Source organism: Prosopis cineraria, unplaced genomic scaffold (assembly GCF_029017545.1).
Source record: "Prosopis cineraria cultivar Desert tree isolate PC_DT_omini unplaced genomic scaffold, ASM2901754v1 PC11, whole genome shotgun sequence".
NCBI lineage: Eukaryota > Viridiplantae > Streptophyta > Magnoliopsida > Fabales > Fabaceae > Prosopis > Prosopis cineraria.
In genome coordinates, this window is record NW_026555342.1 from 25,139,351 (window position 1) to 25,160,752 (window position 21,402).

The 21,402-nt window shown below is 30.3% G+C and overlaps 1 protein-coding gene across 1 annotated transcript; it reads left to right on the forward strand.

Annotated features, from left to right (window-relative positions):
- Positions 1-547: 547 nt before the first annotated feature.
- Positions 548-19,831, forward strand: LOC129286378 (G-type lectin S-receptor-like serine/threonine-protein kinase RKS1). The gene is given in 15 exon segments (XM_054922346.1): positions 548-1,610; positions 1,721-1,852; positions 4,072-4,256; positions 5,057-5,267; positions 5,481-5,561; positions 5,564-5,717; positions 5,811-5,961; positions 6,124-6,412; positions 14,155-15,504; positions 15,630-15,761; positions 17,141-17,313; positions 18,198-18,408; positions 18,833-19,070; positions 19,153-19,303; positions 19,456-19,831. Coding segments are annotated over 15 exon segments (4,680 nt in total). The 5' UTR covers positions 548-688; the 3' UTR covers positions 19,756-19,831.
- The last annotated feature ends 1,571 nt before the right edge of the window (positions 19,832-21,402 follow it).

Genomic DNA, 21,402 nt, shown 5'->3' on the forward strand with positions numbered 1-21,402 from the left:
TGTCAATTAGAGAATTCTTAATTATATGTTATTTTTTAAAGGTAACTTGAAATAGTACGAGTAAATGTGACAAGTACGTTATTGTCAATAATTTACATAACCTTTTACTTGTCAATTTTTTAATCATAAAGTAAATTCCAAGTTATTCTTTAAAAAAAATCATTATTTATAACTTTTTTTTAATAAAGAATATTAGGCGTGTATAGGGGGAAACTCAACAGCTTTCATATCATTACCTTATATACAAGGAGCAATACCATCAGCTACACTTTTTATATCATTATTAGTGATGGCATCAGTTCTGATAAATAAGATAGTTTTCAGGCTGATCTTCATATTTATTATATTATTCTTTCACGGCTTCTTGTTTCGCTCATCAGCTTCTGATGCCATAACCATTGGCAAACCCATTAGTGATGGTGAGCTTCTTATTTCCAAAGGAAGAAAGTTCGCTCTTGGGTTCTTCTCTCCAGGCAAATCTAGCTTTCGCTATGTAGGAATCTGGTACTATAACTTGCCAGAGCAAACTGTCGTTTGGGTCGCGAACAGAGACAATCCCATCAATGACACTTCTGGAGTTCTCTCAATCAACCCAGATGGAAATCTCATCCTCCGTCATCACAACTCCGACAAGTTCTTCATCTGGTCCACGAATGTTTCTGTCACTGCTCTTCCAAGTTCAACAGTTATGGCTCAACTCTCTGATATAGGTAATCTTGTTCTGCAGATTCAGAATGACTCCAAAACTTTGTTGTGGCAAAGCTTTGATCATCCCACTGACACTCTTCTTCCATACGCCAAACTGGGTTTCAACAAAAGAACTGGTGAGAGCTGGTTGTTGCAGTCATGGAAGTCAGAAGATGATCCTGGAACAGGAAGCATCTCACTTAGGTTCAACACATCAGGGAAAGATCAGGTTTTTCTTTACAATAAAAACGTTCCACTGTGGCGAGGTGGGTTCTTCAATGGCGAAATACTTGTGGGGTTGCCATCTATGAGACGAGAAATGTCATATGCTTTCAACCTCACTGTTACAGACAATGACAATGAGGCAGGAATCATGTTTCATGCCGTCGACCACACCGCCATCTTCCGGTTGGGGGTTACTCCGACAGGCTACATGCAAACACATAAATGGGAGTACGATAAGAATGATTGGAAGCTATACGGATCGTATCCAGAAATCAATTGTGAAACCTATGGAACTTGTGGAGCTAACAGTAAGTGTGACTCTTTTAACTATGCATACAACAAGTGCTTTTGCCTACCTGGGTTTGAACCTAAAAACCCAACAAATTGGAATAATAACGATGCTTCAGAGGGTTGTGTGAGGACGAAAGGACCATCCATGTGTGGGAATGGAGAAGGATTCATTAAAGTAGAAAGTGTGAAGATTCCAGATACTTCCATAGCGAATGTTAAGAAGGGTTTGAGCATGGATGAATGTGAACGAGAATGCTTGAGAAACTGTTCTTGTAATGCCTATGCTGCTTCAGATGTCAGAAATGGAGGAAGTGGATGCTTAGCTTGGCATGGGACTTTGATGGACACAATGGTACTGAGTGAGGAAGGACATGATTTATATGTTCGTGTTGATGCTGTTGAATTAGGTGTGTATATATGTATATGACTTTTCCTTATTGTTAGCTTTTTTTTTTTTTTTACTGTTTTGGATTTTGATTTGTCCTAATAAAGATCTTCTTGTTGCCACTTTTGTCAGCAAATTATGCCAAGAAATCAAAAGCAAAACTTTCTAAGCTTGGGATGGTGGGAATTCCAGTGGCTACTGTTGTTGTGATTGTTCTTCTGATTGCCTTGTATGCGTATTGCTTTTGGATGAGGAAAACAAGAGGTGCCTGTCTACTTCATTTCTTTATTTTTCTAGGACAAATTATGGTTTCAACAAAAGGGATTCACAATATATATAGAGAGCCCATAATTGGGATAGACTGGACTTATTTGAATTGAACTTAACATAAAAGAGTCTATAAAACTAAGCCTGAACCTAACACCTCAAGCTTTTAGATTAGCCCGAATACTCAAATTGTTAAATATTTTTTTATTTTTTAGTCTTTATTTTAAAAAATTAAGATTTTTAATTTTTATCTAATTTTAATTTTATTTTTTTTAATAATAAAAAAATTTGAGTATTCAAACTAAGCCATTTGAGTTTGGGCTTGAATGTTTTCAAGCTTATTTAGGTGACTCAAATAAGTTTAAAGTAAAAAAAAAATAAATTTAAACTCTTAAGTTAGCCAGAGAATTTTTTAGCTCATTCGGACTAGTCTATTAGACTTAGCTCAAATTACCTACAACAACAACAACAAGCCTTTATCCCACTAGGTGGGTCGGCTACATGGATTGCAAGACGCCATTGTGCTCTATCATTCAAATTACCTAATATTAATATATATATATATATATATATATAAAGTGAATTTAGGGAAATTAGTGGAAAAATAATGAATGATTAATTAGTGTGATCTTTCTGGTATTTGGATTTCACAAGGCCCATATTTGTCATTAAGCCACTACGCGTTGCTATTTCCCTTTAAACCCACGAAACTTATCTTTGTATTTGTGTATGTATATGTATATAACATATGAACTCTATTAGTGACGGATCCAGAAAAATACGTCAGTAGGGCATAATTTACTTAAAATAAATACTAATATTTTATTAAAATATATAAATATATATATTTAATTACTTATGAAATTATATTAAAGGTATAATTTAATAAAATTAAATAATAAAAAAATGCATAAAAAATTATCTTTATATAAAAAACTTTTTTTGTCTATTAGTTTCATGTTTTTTATTTTTATTAAATTAAATATATATGTCTTTTGTATAGAAGAGAATTAATTTGTGATAAAATTTTCCATAAAAAAATATTTTTTTAAATTATGACTTTTCTATTTTAACCAATGATTAAAAAATCAAATAATTAGATCAGTTGAATTAGATGGTCAGACTGGTCGAACCATTGACTAGTCAAACTAACGGCTTGGTTAAGTCGAAAAGACTATCTAAGGAGCTGGGCCACTTTGGACTAGCGATCGAATCAGGAATTGAGATCAAGCCAGGAATCGGGTCCAGTTTTTAAAAATTAGACTATTCAAAAAATACCCTTTTTCTTTTTAATTTTTTAAGAAAATGATGACTTTTTAATTATTTGATATTATGTTATATCATATGGCTTGTTAAATCATAATAAACATAAACTATTTGGTTTTATTTTTAAGCTAACTAGAAATTTCATATTTATTTCTTATATTTAGATTATTATATATATGTGTGTATATATATATAATTTTTTTAATTTAATTATTACGTCACCGATTCAACTATTAGTCCAACCCGGATGGAACATATGAATTGTAAACTGCTGACCTTTTTAGTTCAATATTCAGTTTGATTTTGAAAACATTATTTAATACTATTCCTATTTAAGATATAGTACATAGATAAGATTTTAAGTTATAAAATTTTTGGTGAAATAAGTAAAAAATTTTAAGGAGACAAGTGAATATTCTTGGGATGACGGGGGCAATTGAAATTTTTTAAAGGGGACAATTAAAATTTTTAGGGTCATCTTGCATAATTTTCTCTTGGCTAATGGGGGCAATTACCTGCACTAGGCATAACGTGGGCAGGTCCCTGAAGTATATGAACTAACATTTTTTAAATTACGTTTTAAAAATTGTATCTCAATATTCAACTCTTCATTGAACTATTGTCATGTGAACTACTCTTCAATGTGATTCAATGACTTGATTTTATTTTATTTTATATTTGTTATATAGGAAGTTAAAACCTTTTTATTTATTCACATCCTAGTCTATCCTTACCATCTAGCTAGCTTTAGGTGTGGCTAACTTTTTTATCTGATTTTTTTAAAAGAAAATGGAGTATATTACTAAACAAGAAACTCATACAAACAAAAGTGAAAATACATCAAACCTTTATCTGATTTTGAAAACACTGGTTTTAGAGTATGTTTTTGTTCTCTTGTTAGTATTATTCAAATTTTCTTAGTGTTATTCTACCCTCTCATTTTTTTTTAGGCCTAGGCGGTGAAATAACTGAAGAACAAATGAAAATAGATTCCCCAACAGAAGAGGAGGACCATGGTGAAAATAGAGCACAACCAAGCTTGCCATTTTTCAGTATTAAAACAATAATGATTGCAACACAAAAATTCTCGGATGAGAATCGACTGGGGCAAGGTGGATTTGGATCTGTGTACAAGGTAGGTGAAACGTTTAAAACTCCCTTAGTATGCACTAGACTGGGAATTACTTCCCTTGATTAAAATTAAAAGGCATTTTCATTCCTCAACTATTCTCTCATTAGGAATATTCAGTATCATAAACTTACATGTGGCGGTGCAATTTCCCCCTTTAGTATTTAAAAATGGTGCCTTGAGCACCTTGCCATTAAAAAAAATTAATTTTAACAGTTAATTAACTTAAAAATTATAGAAATAGACTTCAAAAATAATAGAAAATGACTCAAAAAATTACACATATGTACTTTATAAAAAATTAATACCAACTCAGTATCCTAAATTATGAAACCAAATGGGTTTTTCACACTAGCTATAAACTTTTCAAGGATGAATTATAAATTTCAGAGGAAGACTTATAAATTATCACATTATTTTAGGGATTTAATCGATATTAATTTTTTTTTCATAAGATATTTATTTGAAATTTTATGGGTTCATATAATTTTTGAGGTCATTTTCTGTAATTTTCTATATCAACTAATAGTCAAAGTTAACTCTTAGTGACAAGGTGCTTACCACATTATTTTCAAATATTGAAGGGGAAAATTGCACCATATGTAATAGACGATTCTAAGCCAATAGTTAATGGGCAAAAAATGCCATTTAACCCTAAATTTTAATTCAATTTTGTTGGGATGTATGTGAAATAATAATTCAGTAAAATGTTGAAGCCAATAGTTGGAATGCTTTATTTTCAAATGTTGAATGCAGATAGTTTAGTGAAATGGTGTATGATGCGTTAGCTAGCTTGTGTGTTTCAGGGCTTATTAGTTAATGGACAAGAGATAGCAGTGAAAAGATTGTCTCAAGGTTCTAGACAAGGGACTCAAGAGTTCAAGAATGAAATCAAAGTAATTGGAAAACTACAACACAGGAATCTTGTAAAGTTGCTTGGTTATTGCATTCATAAAAGAGAAAGAATGTTGATATATGAATACCTACCCAATAAAAGCTTGGACTTCTTTCTCTTTGGTACGTGTCCTTCTCCTTCTCTTTTCTCGCCGATTTTGCGATTGTTTGCTCAATTTTAGGGATCTTACATTTGGCCCTTAATATAATTAAAATCTGTCTTTAATTTGGCCCTTCAAAACAAGATTTCCCTATTTAATTACTACGTGTTTATCATATAAGATAACGTTTCCAACATTGTCCATGTTAAGAAGTTATTGATTGAGGTTATTATAGATAGGAATAGAAGGTCATCATTAGATTGGGATACACGTTTTCATATCATCATTGGAATTGCTCGAGGTATTCTCTACCTTCATCAAATTCGAGGCTGAAAATAATTCATAGGGACCTTAAAGCTAGCAATGTCCTTTTAGATGTTGCAATGAATCCCAAAATTTCAGATTTTGGCATGGCTAGAATATTTGAGGAGGATCAAATCCAAGCAAGAACACGAAGAATTGTTGGGACATAGTAAGAACAAAACTCTTGCACATACTTTTAATAAAATCATTACTTGACTTTCACAATAACAATCTTATATTATAACTATTTTTCCTATTACAGTGGTTACATGTCTCCAGAATATGCAATGGAAGGACAATATTCAACAAAGTCTGATGTTTTCAGCTTCGGTATTCTATTGTTAGAGATTATCAGCGGCAAAAGAAATACAGACCACGATAAAGGAAGGGAACCCTTAAATTTAATTGGACAAGTAAGACTAAAGCTAAAAGAGAATAAAATCACACACAACCATTGATCTTTTCCATTTCCTGTCATTTAATTTAGAAGCTTTATAAATGGCTTGCAGAGTTTTGGTGGGTCTTTTATTCTTTTCCCAATTAATCAAATTAAATGATATTGCATTAATTTGTAGGTATGGGAGATGTGGAGAGAAGAAAAATCCTTGGAAATAGTTGATTCATTACTTGGAGAAGATTATCCAATTGACATAGCATTACGATGTATACATATTGGGCTCTTGTGTGTGCAAGAAAAAGCCTCTTATAGGCCTTCCATGTCAGAAGTAATTTTCATGCTTGGCAATGAAGTTTCCCTTCCCTTGCCTCGAAGGCCTGCATTCCTATTCAATTCTAACACAGAGTTTCCAGAATCTTCAGCATCTGGAGATCCTTCGGTAAACAATGTTACTACTACTACAATCAGTGCTCGATAAACATGAGTTATTCTGGAAGATAGTAGAAATGTATTTTTGGACCTAGGTCTTGTTATACTTAGATTATGGCCTCCTTGATTTTGTATCAACTTGTGTAATTTACAAATGTTTAAAAGGAAAAAAGAAAGAGTTTTGTATATTTAAAGCAATTGAAAATTTCATATATTTTAATGTTTTTGATCTCGCTAAATCCTTTTCTATGTTGAAGATTTTGTTACAGTATTGCTTGCTTTGAGTTTTTCATTCATCTTTACATGGCGCTTGAATAGATAAATTTAAATTAGAATTTTACATTTAAAATTTCACATTTAAAATCTATGTACTTAAAATCTTTTTTAAGATAGTATATAAAAATTCACACCCTCCATGTGTGACTTGTTTACATGTTGGAGGGTATGAAAGAGAATGGTTGATATTTGAAATAATTAGGGTAGATTGGATATTATAAATTCTGTTGATAAAAAAAGATATTTAAAATTCTAATGAAATTGTAATAAAAAAAATTGCTTGTATTTGGATCAAAAATCGAAATTCATAAAATTTTATGTTTTCAAATAGTTGATTTTGTTCAAATCCAAATTCGAATTCTTTCTTCTCCGAGCATAATATAAAATGGAGGAAAATTGATTATATGAGGCTTAAATAGTATATGTCTGTGTCATCAATACAAAACCGTTCACTCAACAGCCCAAATTTCATGTTGATCACTAATTAACCTGACCCACCCTTGTTGAATTTAAAGTGGTTCTTATTAAACTTTATAATCAGAAAACGAGATCAATCTCTTTGGTGGCAGACTTATGAGTTGAAAAATGATTCACTAGATACCACCAATTTCTAATCATTCCGGTTGCTGCGACCTGATACTTCAAAAAGTCAAAATTCACTTAAAACTTCTTGCTGGGAAGATGCTCTTGCAAGGAATTTCTGGCGAACCGATATATTGTCCAAACTTATCCGCATATTCATCATTTAATTTGTCTTATATAACAACAACAACACTAGTTGATACAACAGCTTCCTTTTTAGCATTAACTGACCAGATGATGAACCAAAAGTCTCACGGTTTAACAAGTTAGACTGATGATCGAATCAATGACATAATTAAATAAAAAATAATATTTAAATAAAAATGGGTCAAAATAGTTCAACTGTATTGAGTTCGGCCTGAGTTACTCTCCAAGTCTTCAAGAACTGCTTCAGTTAAAGTGGGCTAATTTAGGTCAAATGTCACAGTGAGCCAAATGGTTGAACCAAATGAGTTTCTTCTTTAGGTGACAGTCTGACCATCAGGGCCAGTTCGGGGTTAAAAACACTGAGCATTACTATTTTAGAATATTTAATTATTGTAGCTTCCAACCAGGTTTTGAATGTTTGTGACCATGATGTGTGACAAAATAAAATGTTGTACCTAGAATTAATTTCTGCCAATTAGAATGAATTTGAACACATGCATATATTTTTGCATTTGTACTTCGAGTCAAATAAGATAATCTCCAGACTCAAGGGAGCCTACTCCTTCTACTATAATATATATATATATATAAAGAAAAACATAACTATTAATTCTTATAGTTTTATTGTGTTTTGTTATTAGTTTTTGTACTTTTTTTGTTGCTCCAGATCCCTATAGTTTCTTTCATTTATAATATTAGTTCCTCTATTTTTAAATATGATGAGAGAAATGATGATGTAGTGTTAATAGTATTAAACTATATGATGTGCAACTAACATCTTTCACTGCATGTCAAATGGAGGAACTCATCTCTTAACCTCTGCTATAGTTTTGTTCACTACAACAAGATACTCTATTTTATTTTAATTTTCTTATTTTGAAGCCATTACTTATTTTTTTGGTAAATGTTGATATTCTAATTTATCTTGTTTTTGTGTAGTATCGAGTGTAGTCTTAAGTTTATTCCAGAGTTTATTCCAGTTGATATCTTTATTACTTTGGATTTTGTAACTGCTCTGTCTTTTTTTTGTTTTAATATTCAATTTAACATCATTAATTACACATCAGATAATTTAATTCTACTAGTACACATAATCATCCCTCTAGGCATATTTAAATACAGACTAATGTTACAATTGAAAAAAACTATAGGGACTTAGAGTAACAAAAACAAAATATAAGAATTAATAACAAAACACGATAAAACTATATAGACTAATAATTGTGTTTTTTCAAGCATCAATATTTTTTTATATTCACGATCAATGGACAATTGAGAATTTTTGCACTGTCTTTTAAGATTGATACATAGGCGACACGATTATATCATAGTATTTTCTACAACCCCATTCACACGTGGCATAGAAGGTGGACCAACAACCCTTAATAAATATTTGGTCTCCATTAAGGATTGAGGATTTTTGCGCACATTTTAGGATTTCTGAGTCAAATTTCACTTTACTTGAATTAATTAAGGATGTAAGTAACTACTCCTAGAATACTTTGTAGGTAGATTTACACCTTTATATCACTATAAATTAACCAAGTTAGTCTTTAATTTGTCTTCTTACTGATCTGGCTGAGTTTGTAGACCATATAACTTAGAAGAAAAATACAAGCTTACCAATTGTGAAGTACAATATAAGTGGATTCCCAATTTGCAACCCAAACAATAATAACAATAAGCTTTGGGATATACTTGTACCATATTCCCATAATATGTAACTGGAATAACTGTCAGGATTTTTCTCCTTGACCTTGGCATTGTACCATATTCCCATGTACTCATCCTGGTCAAAATATAGAGTATTAATAACTAATTTATGCTTTTAAAAAAATTTAGTTAAAACTTTAATTTCTTAAAATATTTTATATTTTTTTCCAATTATACCTTATTAATAATATTGATAATATCAATTGAAATTTTAATATACTTCCTTCATCCCAATTTTGTAAGACATTTTTAGATAAATTGCATATATCAATAAAGCTTATTAAATACACTTTACAACTTTAATTTTTCTAAATAAAAATAAATTTTTTAAAAATTCTCTTCATTTAATACTTCATTTATGAAAGAATATTAAATAGAGAGAATATATAGAAAATGTAATATAAAAAAAGCATAATTAATTTGTCAAAGTGTCTTATATTTAAAGATATTAATTTTTTTTAAAAATGTCTTATTAATTGAAGTGAAGAGAATATCATTTTTCAAAAAAAAATGATATATGAAATAGGAGTATTGTTAAGAAAATAATTATAAAAATTATATATTTTATATTTTAAATTAAATAAAACTTCTAAAAAATATTTTATATAACGTGGTTTCAAGGAATATCATGTTGTGTTAGATTGATAATATTTAAGATAAAAGTTCACCAGAAACCAACAAAACCCTTTTGATCTGTTGACTAGGGGGTTGGTGAGACAAATTATGAACAGTTATGCCACCACTCACACACCGACAAAGGAGAGAAGATGGAATCAAACTTTGAAATTTCATACCACTAACCCTTTTTCTTAAATTAAATCATGACTTACTGTTGTGTAGTCATTCTCCACAACTGTAAATATTATAAAATTATAATGTCATTATGTTTCCAACAGTGTTGGGTGATGTTGATTGCGGTAAATTAAACGCTTTTCACCCAACGGAAAACTTGAATTTATTGCTTTAATTTGCACCAGAGATCTGATGTTTTGAGACTCAATTTGTCAAATTTCAAATTCTCACATTTGACAATCAGTCATCTGAGTAAATCCGACACTACAAAATATCTTGGATCTTCTAATGGTTATTAATTTGAAAAAAATGACAATTAATAATCCTATCAAGCCATTAATTTCAACACAAAACATCTAATTATTGAAATTTCATTAAAACTTCTGCCAGGAGATAACTCCATTTCCAAGTGAATTACTTGGTTTTTCCATGTGGTTCACCTAAAATTCATAGGTAGGGATAAAGAATCCAGGAACTAATGAATGGGGGACAAATTAAAAATAAAACATGAAATGATGGAAGGCCAAAATCTATTTTAATATTTCATCTAGTTCAAAATATAAGCAGTTTTTGAAAAAAATCTGCATATCAATAAAGTCTTCATTCTCATAAAGTTATATATTGTTTTCCCTTTTTATTCCTACTCTGAATTATTAATGCATTCTATGATGAGTAAAAGATATATTCATATAAACATCTAGATTAATAAATATAACGGGTAAAAGGGATTTTTTTTACATGTATTAGGTTGCTTTTGTTTTGAACCAATATTAACTAAGAGGAAATACTTATATTTTGGATTAGAGGGAGTATTTTTTTTCTTTGTTTATTTTAACAAGTAATAGTTCAAAATTTTTTTTTGAAGGATCATTGAAGTGTGCTTTGGATTCGACCCTGCAGATCGCAAGTGATTGTGCACGATTTTAGTAGTCCATTAAGAACTTGCGAAATTAAAATAAATTTTTCTTTTTCTTACAATTGAATTATTGAAATAACAGAGTAAGCTGTGAATTTTAGGTAAACAACTTGTGGAAACCAGGTAGTATCCACTTGGGAAATGAAGTCGTCTCCAAGTGATCTTTCAATAATTAAATGTCTTTAATTGGAAACTAATGGCTTAGTAAGGTGGAAAAAGAATCAGTTAGTTTACCAGTAACCCTTCAAGGACAAATCATCAGACCATTTCAAGCAGGAATCCTCAATTGTCTGATTGTTCACACAACCTCACAAAGCATCAACAAGTTATATACTAGTGTGCACGGTATCTATATAAATTATAAATATTTGTATGATACTACTTTTATATTAAATTATAAGATATTTTTAAAAAAATTTAACGTCCCAAAATATAAGATACTTTAATAAAAATAAGATTTCATAAATGATATTTTTTTTCAATATTATCTTTTTCATATATGTCTGTTCTCTCTTCTTAATATTTTTTTAACAAATTGAGTATCAAATAAAGGGTATTTTAAATATTTGTATTTTTGTTTTAAAAAATAAGGTTATAAAGTATATTTAATAATTTTTATTAGTATGTGTAATTTTATTTAAAAGTTTCTCATAATTTGAGATGGAGAGAGTATCATTTACCATTTAATATTAAATAATATTTGTTTTTATATATTTTTTTAATTTCTCCCCCACCTCTGCATCCACCCCTGCAAGGTTCATACCAAAGCAGACAATTGAGCATGTTATATGTATCTCTTTGGAATATCACTTATGTTTGATGTGAGTCATTTAAGAATTACTCACTTCATTAAAAAATATAAAGTATTTTTTAAGGAGTTGGATGTTAAAAAAATATAAGACATTTTTAGTCTTTTAAGGTGTATCATTTTTTTTTTTAAAAGTGCCTCTATTGATAATGACTTTATATTTATTGTAGGGTGTTTAATAGGGATAAATATAAAAAGATTTGATTAGTTTGAAAGTATATAACTGCTTTATTAAGAGTGAGATTTGGTTAAAAATGTCTTATATTTTTGAATGGAGGGAGTAATTATTTTTAGAATTAATGGTCACAAGAATGTTTCTATTCTAAATTCTAATCATTTTTGGATGAGATTATTAGAATCGAAAATATCCAACACGATTCAAATTGTTGAATTAAGATCCATATCAGATATGGATGATCAAGACGGAAAATGAATATTACATATGCATGCATTGAATTTAGGTAGAAAAACTACATATTCAGTGCACATGAGAGAGTGCTTGTCATGTGTAACATTTAGGATCGTTAGCTTAACATAATTACAAGATTAGGTATGGGAAGAATTTTTGAGCAGCTGACATCATTCAATGAATGTGCAGAGAATGTAGTCTTATCACTGTAGAATCTGATCCATCCATGTTGAATTCAAGAATAATTGTTTTATCATCCACATTAAAAGAATTATTTAAGGCTAGAACCTTCCTTGAAATCATAAAATATTTTTAAATAAAATTTTATGTATTAATAAATTTTATTAAATATATTTAATAATTTTATTTTTTTTAAAATAAAAATATAAATTTTGTAAAAATATTTATTATTTAATATATTAAAAAGTTAAAAATTAATTATAAAAAAAGATAATATTAAAATAAATTTATTTAATAAAACTTTAATTTTTTCGACGTTTTATATTTTAAAATATTAAATATTTTTTAAAAATATATTATAATTTAAAACGAAGAGAGTATTAAAATGTATCACTTCGAGGGAAGACGTGAAAGTTGAAAAATCGTTTACTACATTCTAATTAATTTCAAGCAGGCGTGATAGGTGGGGCACTACGGTAGGAATAACGGTCCACATTTCTTAAAATTTCATAGTAATTCCTTCATCACAATTAAAGTATTTTTCAGCAAAATTATATATATAAATAAATTTTATTAAATACAGTTTAAAATTTTAATTTCTTATAAACTTCGAGAAATAATCTTCATTAACACGAGAGAGGGAATAACGTTTATTTAAGAAATAAAATAATGAGAGATATTAGTTTGTTCAGGTGTAAGTGGAATTAAGTCAATGTAAGACTTAATTAATAGCAAATACACTTTCTCTAGTTTTATTAATAAGTCATTCCCAGCATTTTTACTGTAAAGCTAAGACAAATTTTAAACCTTATTAATTATATTCAAAAATTTAACAAGTTTTTAAATTTACTCCTATTAAATATATAATTTTAAATAAAATATTGTCATATTTTTTTATAAGATAAATATTATAGTATTTAATAACGTTCTCAATATTTAATCAAGGCAAAAAGGTAAACTTTATAAATGGGACCAAAACAAATATATTTATTTATTTTATAAATAGGACTAGAGGAATATGATAAGCTTAAACTTTGAGATTTTGAGTTAAGATATAGTGTCATTCCATTGCTCTTGCCTATTTGTTCTCTCTCTTGTTTCCTAACAATGGATAATATTGAAATAATCATTATTAATAAAATTTTATTTTTTAAAAAAATGTCTTACATTTTAGAACATCAAATCACATCCAAAAATATCTTATAAAATAGAATGAAAGGGGGAATATTATATAGATATTATATATTTCCAACCATCCAAAAATCACAAAATTTTTTTATAGCATATGTACTTTTTAATTTTGGCCCCTCATTGTTACAGCCCAACACTAGTTTCAGTGTTTATCATATATATGAGCACTGAGAGTTCATTGCCTTTGAATTATGCAGATCTAATTTTCATGATCCAAATTTACAATTTTCAACAGGTGCATTTTTAAATAACATTATTTTTTTTGAAAAATTGACAATTAAAATATTATCTTTATTTTAAATTTTGTATCCGGTAAAGTATTTTTAAAAATAAAATAAAAAGAAAAAGGTGTAAATCTGGGATATCCATATTAAATTTTAACGGTCTAAACAATAATAAGCTCTCAGCAGTGCTCATCTTTACTAATGAGCAACTGGTTCGGTTATGCCCCCGCTTCCGCGTGTTTCCTATTCTTCCGCTGGCCGCGACCTGATACCTCAAAAGTCAATTGAAGTTTCCATACTCCAGCAAAACAAATAACTTATTGGCCAACAGCTCATCAGGCATGGAATTTTATACTGGCTGATATATTGTCCAGACTTATCTACTCATTCATCATTTAATTTGTCTTTTATAATGTGTGTACAACACTGGTTGCTACAGTTATCTTCCTTGCTTTCCTACTTCAGAATAATCATTGCTGGTCGCAAGACCAAATTTATATCAGCACTGGCAGTTCTAATCACTTCTTTGAACTGAAATCTTGTATGCCTTCATCAATTTATTATCTATGAGACAAGTCACGAGATAATGAAGATAGCAAATGGGACGATAGTTATTTTGTCTGTTACAATCCATCACTGCTTCTTGTTTTGTGCAGCTTTGTTGTCTGACACCATAACAATTGACAAACCCATAAGCGATGGTGAGCTTCTGATTTCTAAAGAAAACATTTTTGCTCTTGGGTTCTTCACTCCAGGCAAATCGAGCTATCGCTATGTTGGAATTTGGTACTATAATTTGCAAGAGCGCACTGTCGTTTGGGTTGCAAACAGAGACGATCCCATGAATGACACCTCAGGAATTCTCTCCATCAGCTCTGATGGAAACCTAATTCTCCATCACAATCACTCCGACAAACCCATCTGGTCAACGAATGTTTCTGTCACTGTTCCAAATACAGTAGCCATGGCTCAACTCACAGATTCAGGTAATTTTGTTTTGACTGACAATCACTCCAAGACTGTTTTATGGCAGAGCTTTGATCATCCCACTGATACGTTGCTTCCATTTGCCAAATTGGGAGTCAACAAAAGAACTGGTCAGAGCTGGTTCTTGCGGTCATGGAAGACAGATGATGATCCTGGATCAGGAAACTTTTCTATCAGGTTTAATACAAGTGGGAAATCTCAGTTATTCCTGTACAACAATGACGCACCTTGGTGGCGAGCAGGTTCCTTCAATGGCGAAATGTTCATAGGAATCCCATTTATGAAACGAGCAATGACCACTTATTTTAACGTTGCTATTACTGATGATGATAATGAGATTGGGGTTGTATTTCACTCCTTTGACAAAAAGGTCATATTGCGTGTGGGGGTTATTCAATCTGGATTCTTTCAAGCTTTCCTATGGGATTTTAATAAGAAACAATGGAATCGATACTATTCTGGGCCAGAAGTGGATTGTGACAACTATGGAACCTGTGGTGCTAACAGCAATTGTGATCCTCTTAACTATGCAAATTTCAAGTGTTCTTGCTTACCTGGGTTTGAACCTAAGAATCCAACGAACTGGTATCAACATACTGATGCAACAGAAGGTTGTGTGAGGAAGAAAGGACCATCGTTGTGTGGGAATAATGGAGAAGGATTTGTTAGAGTTGAAAATGTGAAGATTCCTGATACATCTATAGCGAATGCTAATATGGAGATCACGAGTTTGGAAGAATGTGAAAAAGAGTGCTTGAGAAACTGTTCTTGTAGTGCTTATGCTTCTGCAGATGTGAGAAATGGTGGAAGGGGATGCTTGACGTGGCATGGGACTTTGATCGACACACAGATATTAAGTCATGAAGGGCAAGACATATTTGTTCGGGTTGATTCTATTGAACTTGGTACGTCCTTGCAATCCTTTTCTTTATTTTAATTTTCTTTATATATATGTACGCTTTAATTTCCTCTGTTTTTTGATTTTCTTTAATGATCACTTTAAGTCTTTCTTTCTTCCTATTTTTCTCAGCAAAATATACCAGGAAATCAAAAGGATCACTTGCTATGTCAGAGAGACTGGGACTTGCAGTGGCTTGTGTCGCATTGATTTCTATTTTGACTGTCTTATCTGTGTGCTGTTTTCGTAACAAAATATCAAGAGGTGCGTATTTCACTTCCTTTTCTTGATGTCTTATAGTTTGTAATTTGGATGTTCTATTGCTTAGTATTAACGCCTTTCATTAATTTATCAGACTCTGAACTCCCTATACACAATATACATACATATATATGATATGTTTCTCCAATCGTTGTCCTTCGTTATATATTCTCGTTTGGCTCGTCTTCCACATTGTTTCTTCTAATCTTCTTCAATGCTTTTCATCGTCTTTTTTGTTGTTGCTTGTTGTTACCAGCCATGAATTATCGTTCAGTGAACGAGACTTATTATTCCTAATTAAAATAGACAGTGAGAAGATGCTCTTCAGCGTCAACTATATATATATATATATATATATATGGAGAGAGAAAGAGAGGGATTTGTATTGTTCACAAGTTGTGAGTCATCGACTCATTTTATTCCAAAACAAGTTAAAAAATAGTCTCTATAGCATTGGTGACATTAAGGAAATTGCCAAAGTTCATTGCATTCGACCATGTATTGTTAGCTGACTATAGTCTAATGAGGAGGACAGCTATGATAGGAAATACAAGTTGTTATATTTGTTGAGTTCTATTATTTTGTGTGGTCAGCATTTGGACAAGTTATTGCCAGTTGTCCAGGTTTCGTACGTGTGTAGATGTTAGATGTCTAAACGTCTTATGTCTACTTGTCATTATTAATCAATGTTGAAGATTATTTATGGACGAAAGTAATGCACTACTTGGCTTTATAAGGCTATCATTGATTTAGATGTCGGCTCTGATACACCTAAGAATTCCATTTTGCCTCTTTATTTCCCATCACCAATCGAATGGATCTAACAAAAGTTACACTTTGTTAAGGATATATATGGTTATTATTATATTTTCTACTCAAAAGTATATGATGATTAACTTTATGAAAAATTAATCTTTAGATCTTTCTAATCTTTTTTAATTTTAAATTAGGTTCATGTAGTTTATTTTACTTTAATCAAACTTTTTAAGTTTGACCTTTAAGATTTATTAATCCCTAGAGATTGAAATACTTGAATTTTTGTTTTAAAATTCGAGGGATTAACATATCTAAAGGACCAAACTGTAAGGCCTTAATTAAAATAAAATATACTCTATGGATTTAATTCAAAAGTGAGAGAAACTATAAGAACTTATTATAGGTTAATTTTTCCTTAACTAAAATAGCAAAAATGCAGGAGGAGCATTGTGCGAAAATAGAGAACAACCAAGCTTATTCTGGCATAGTGATTTAACAATCTAATTTTTAAAGCACTGGTCGTGACGTTTTAGGGTCATAAAGAATATACATGTTTGTCTTTTCATGATATTACTTGTTCTATATTTTTTAAAATTATTTCACCCTCTTGTTTTTGCAAATTCCAGATGAAACAATCGAACAAGAATTGAAATTCAATTCCCCAACAGAAGAGCAGAATGGTGAAAACAGAGAGCAAACAAGCTTACCATTTTTCAGCATCAAAAGCATAATGGCTGCAACAAACAATTTCTCAGATGAGAATCAATTAGGGCAAGGTGGATTTGGTTCTGTGTACAAGGTAAGTGAAATGTCCAAGAATCTCCTTACTATGCAATTGGCTGTCTGCGATGTTTATATATAAATGGGGTTGACCATGTGCTTTTGCGTGGGAAAACAACTATTTTTTTAACCATGAGTGAATTAAAAAAAAAAAACCAAAACAAAACAAAACAACACACTTGTTTAAAATAAAGGGTTAATGATATATATAGTTCCCAGTTGAAATGAGCATCTTAATTAGAAGTCTCACTTGCAATCATTATAAGTGATCTGTGAGAGTTAAATATTTTATTTGCGATTAAGATTCTCACATTCACGAATGTCTAGATTGATATTGGCAACTTATTTCAACTATAAATTTTAGATAATCTCCTAACTGTTATTAAACGAATCTTTTATTTTTTGGATCTAAATGTCATTTTCCTAAAATAAAAGAAAATCAATTAACAATCACACCAATGAATAGGACCATAATAGGGACCTTGTATCAAGTTTTTGCATTGAGTGTCCTCTCCTATATTGTCTTTTCTTATTCTTGTATGTGCTCATACTTTTTTTAATTTCATAGGCTTCAGATCTAGTGCTTTTTAATTATTCTCTGTCTATTATTTAAATCTCTTTTTTCTTCTTCATCTTTCATTATTTTTTATTTTCATTTTTTCCTTAGTTTTTTGTCCCAGATCGACTAGCTCTAATACCGATTCAAGTTTTTTGTATTAATTAAGTGTACTTAAGGATTGTTTACTTTACAAAATAGCTTAAATCATTTGATTAGACATATTCTAATATTTACATATTTCTAATTTTTTTAATTATTAGATGTAGGACTTTTCATCTATTACCTTGTTAGGTATAATTTTAGATTATATATTTGAAAATCATGTAAGTACTTTGATATCTCAGGGAATATTAGTTAATGGACAAGAGATAGCAGTGAAAAGATTGTCCCAAGATTCTGGACAAGGGACTCAAGAGTTCAAGAATGAAATCAAACTAATTGCCAAACTGCAACATAGGAATCTTGTGAAGTTGCTTGGATATTGCATTCATAAAGAAGAAAGGATGTTGATCTATGAGTACCTTCCCAACAAAAGCTTGAACTTATTTCTCTTTGGTATGTTTCATTATTCTCCTCCTATTTCTCTAAACTAATATTGCATAACTTCAAATATCACGCACTATTAACTTGCATACCTCAAAAAAATACATTCTTAATTTGTCGATTCATCAAATATGAGCATACATATATACATATGATTTGTCAAATATTCTTCAAAAAACTAAGTAAATGCATTGAGCCAGTACATTGAAATGGCTCAAAGTATTCGTGTTGAACATGCATCAATGGCATAACTATTCATGTGTAACCAATAAATATTGAGATACCTTTTTACTTGATTTTTTTTTCCCAAAATTATAAGAGTTGTATGTAATTTCAATGTGGTACTAGTTAGCTTGATAAGATCAGATATATATTAATTAAAACATCATTTCGTACATAAATAAACAAATCTTATAGTTTTTGTGTTTTACTGCAGATGGCAATCAAAGAATGTCATTAGATTGGGACATACGTTTCCATATTATATTTGGAATTGCTCGTGGTCTTCTCTATCTCCATCAAGATTCAAGACTAAAAATAATCCATAGAGACCTTAAGCCTAGCAATGTTCTCTTAGATGCAACAATGAATCCCAAAATTTCAGATTTTGGCATGGCTAGAATATTTGGAGAGAACCAAATCCAAGCAAAAACTAGACGAATTGTTGGGACATAGTAAGAACAAAATGTTTCATATATTCTAAAAATGATTGAGTTTTACAACAATGTTGTAACTATTTTTTTTTATTGCATGCAGTGGTTATATGGCTCCAGAATATGCAATGGTAGGACAGTATTCAACAAAATCTGATGTTTTCAGCTTTGGTATTCTATTATTAGAGATTATTAGTGGCAAGAGGAATACAGACTGCGATAAAGAAAAAGAAACCCTAAATTTGATTGGACAGGTAAGACTAAGAAATTAACCTACAGTAGGGAAAGAAATTTGAACAATGGTTCATCTTTTCCATGTCCTCTCATTTAAACCTTGAAAGCCTTGGAATTTTCTTTGTCGAACTTGATCCCATTTTTCTTATAATTAATTGTGTTTAATTTGTAGGTATGGGACATGTGGAGAGAAGGAAGGCCCTTGGAAATAGTGGATTCAACACTTGGTGAATCATATCCTCTTGATGTAGCCCTAAGGTGTGTACAAATTGGGCTCTTGTGTGTTCAAGAAAGTGCTTTCTATAGGCCATCCATGTTGGAAGTTGTTTTCATGCTTGGAAATGAAGTAACCATTCCCTCACCTCGAAAGCCTGCATTCTTATTCGATTCTAATAAAGAGCATTCAGAGTATTCAACATCTAGAGAGGCTTCAATAAACACTGTTTCAACTACTACAATCAGTGCTCGATAAATTTGCCTATATAGAGAATTATATAAATGTATTTTATGATCCTATATATATGTCTTGTTAAACTTTGATTCTTCTACTTGATTTTGTACATGTTTGTGCATATCAATTCATTTTTTTTTTTTGCTTGAGTATGAACACGTGATTGACTATATTTGAGAAGACTGCACTACTACTATAAAAAAAAACAAAAAACTTTTTACACTATTTTTTTTTGAACAGAAAAACTTTTTACACTAGTTAAAATTGACATTTTATATTAGTTCTAGAACTCGTGTAGAAATAGTTCGTGTAGAAAGTGAACTTTTTATATTGGTTCTAGTTACATTCGATGTAAATTTTTTTTTTTTTAAGTAGTGCCAGAAAATAAATTGAAAGCGGATATAAATTGCAAAGCTATCGCCAATGCCAATGTACAGAACAAAACTACTTATTATTGTCATGCAACGCATTCAAAGTGCATTGACTGTGACAAGTATGATATAGTACTGATAAAAATATCGTCAGTTGACTTATTTGAATTTGTCAATTACATGACTAACTAATGGACTTTGCATGTTCTTAAATTGAGCATGTCAAAATTAAGTACATATATTTAATTATCATTTATTTAAAAACAACTGGTGCATGAAATTAGCAATCAAGATTTGAATTTGGAATATCATGTTGTAAAAGGACTTAGAATGCTTGTATTTCTTAAATAAATAAAAAGACCATCTCAATTATTTCCTATTGGTAATAATTTATTCTACTTAGAGACCAATTTATTTATAATCAGAGCACTCTCAATCCCAAAGTAAGTGTCTATTTCAAATAATTACTCTATATCTCGTACAATCAACAAACACTCAAATTCATGCTTAAATAAATCCTAAAATCTCCGATCCTTTTTGTAAAGTGTTTGAGACATTTTTTTTATGTAGATTAAGAAAATTATTATGTTTCTTTATTTGCTAAAAGATCTTATTTTTTCAACTATATCCTTATTAATTAAACATATTTAAATATTATTATAAAAAAATGTAGCAGATGAAAAATTATTTGTTATTTGCACAAGTTCATCATATTTTCTCAAGTTTCAAGAACCACTTTTTAGTTTGTAAAGGGTAACATCCCAAAATTTTAATTCCATGGTTAAATTAATTAATTAAGAGATTTAATTAGTTAATTAGGGTGATTAGAAGTTAATTATAGAGTTAGGATAGCCATTTGGATTTATTGGACAATGGACCATATAGGGGACTTAACAAGGTGTTAGAGAGGCTAATGAGCTATTTTGGGGCCTAGATTCTTGGGTTTAAGTGATATTGCCCATTTTGGGCCATCCATCATGGCAAACATTGTGAAATTTAAATCCCAATCCTGTAGCTTGGGTTGGTAGAAGGGAGAAATCCTTAAATGAGAATATGAGGTTTTGAGTAGTGCTTTGCTAGGATTTCACATAGGAGGCATTTTGGAGTGGTTTGAAATTAATAAATCATGGGGTAAGCCTTATTTTTTCTTTCTCCTCCTCTTTTTGTGTCTCTTTTCTAGTTTTACTGATAGGGAAGTACTTTCTAAAGTTATGCTTAAGTTATAGCCACTTTAGTGACTTCAATGAAGTCTATGGGAGTTGTTCAATGATTCTATATCAAGGTTTTGGTTGTTGGC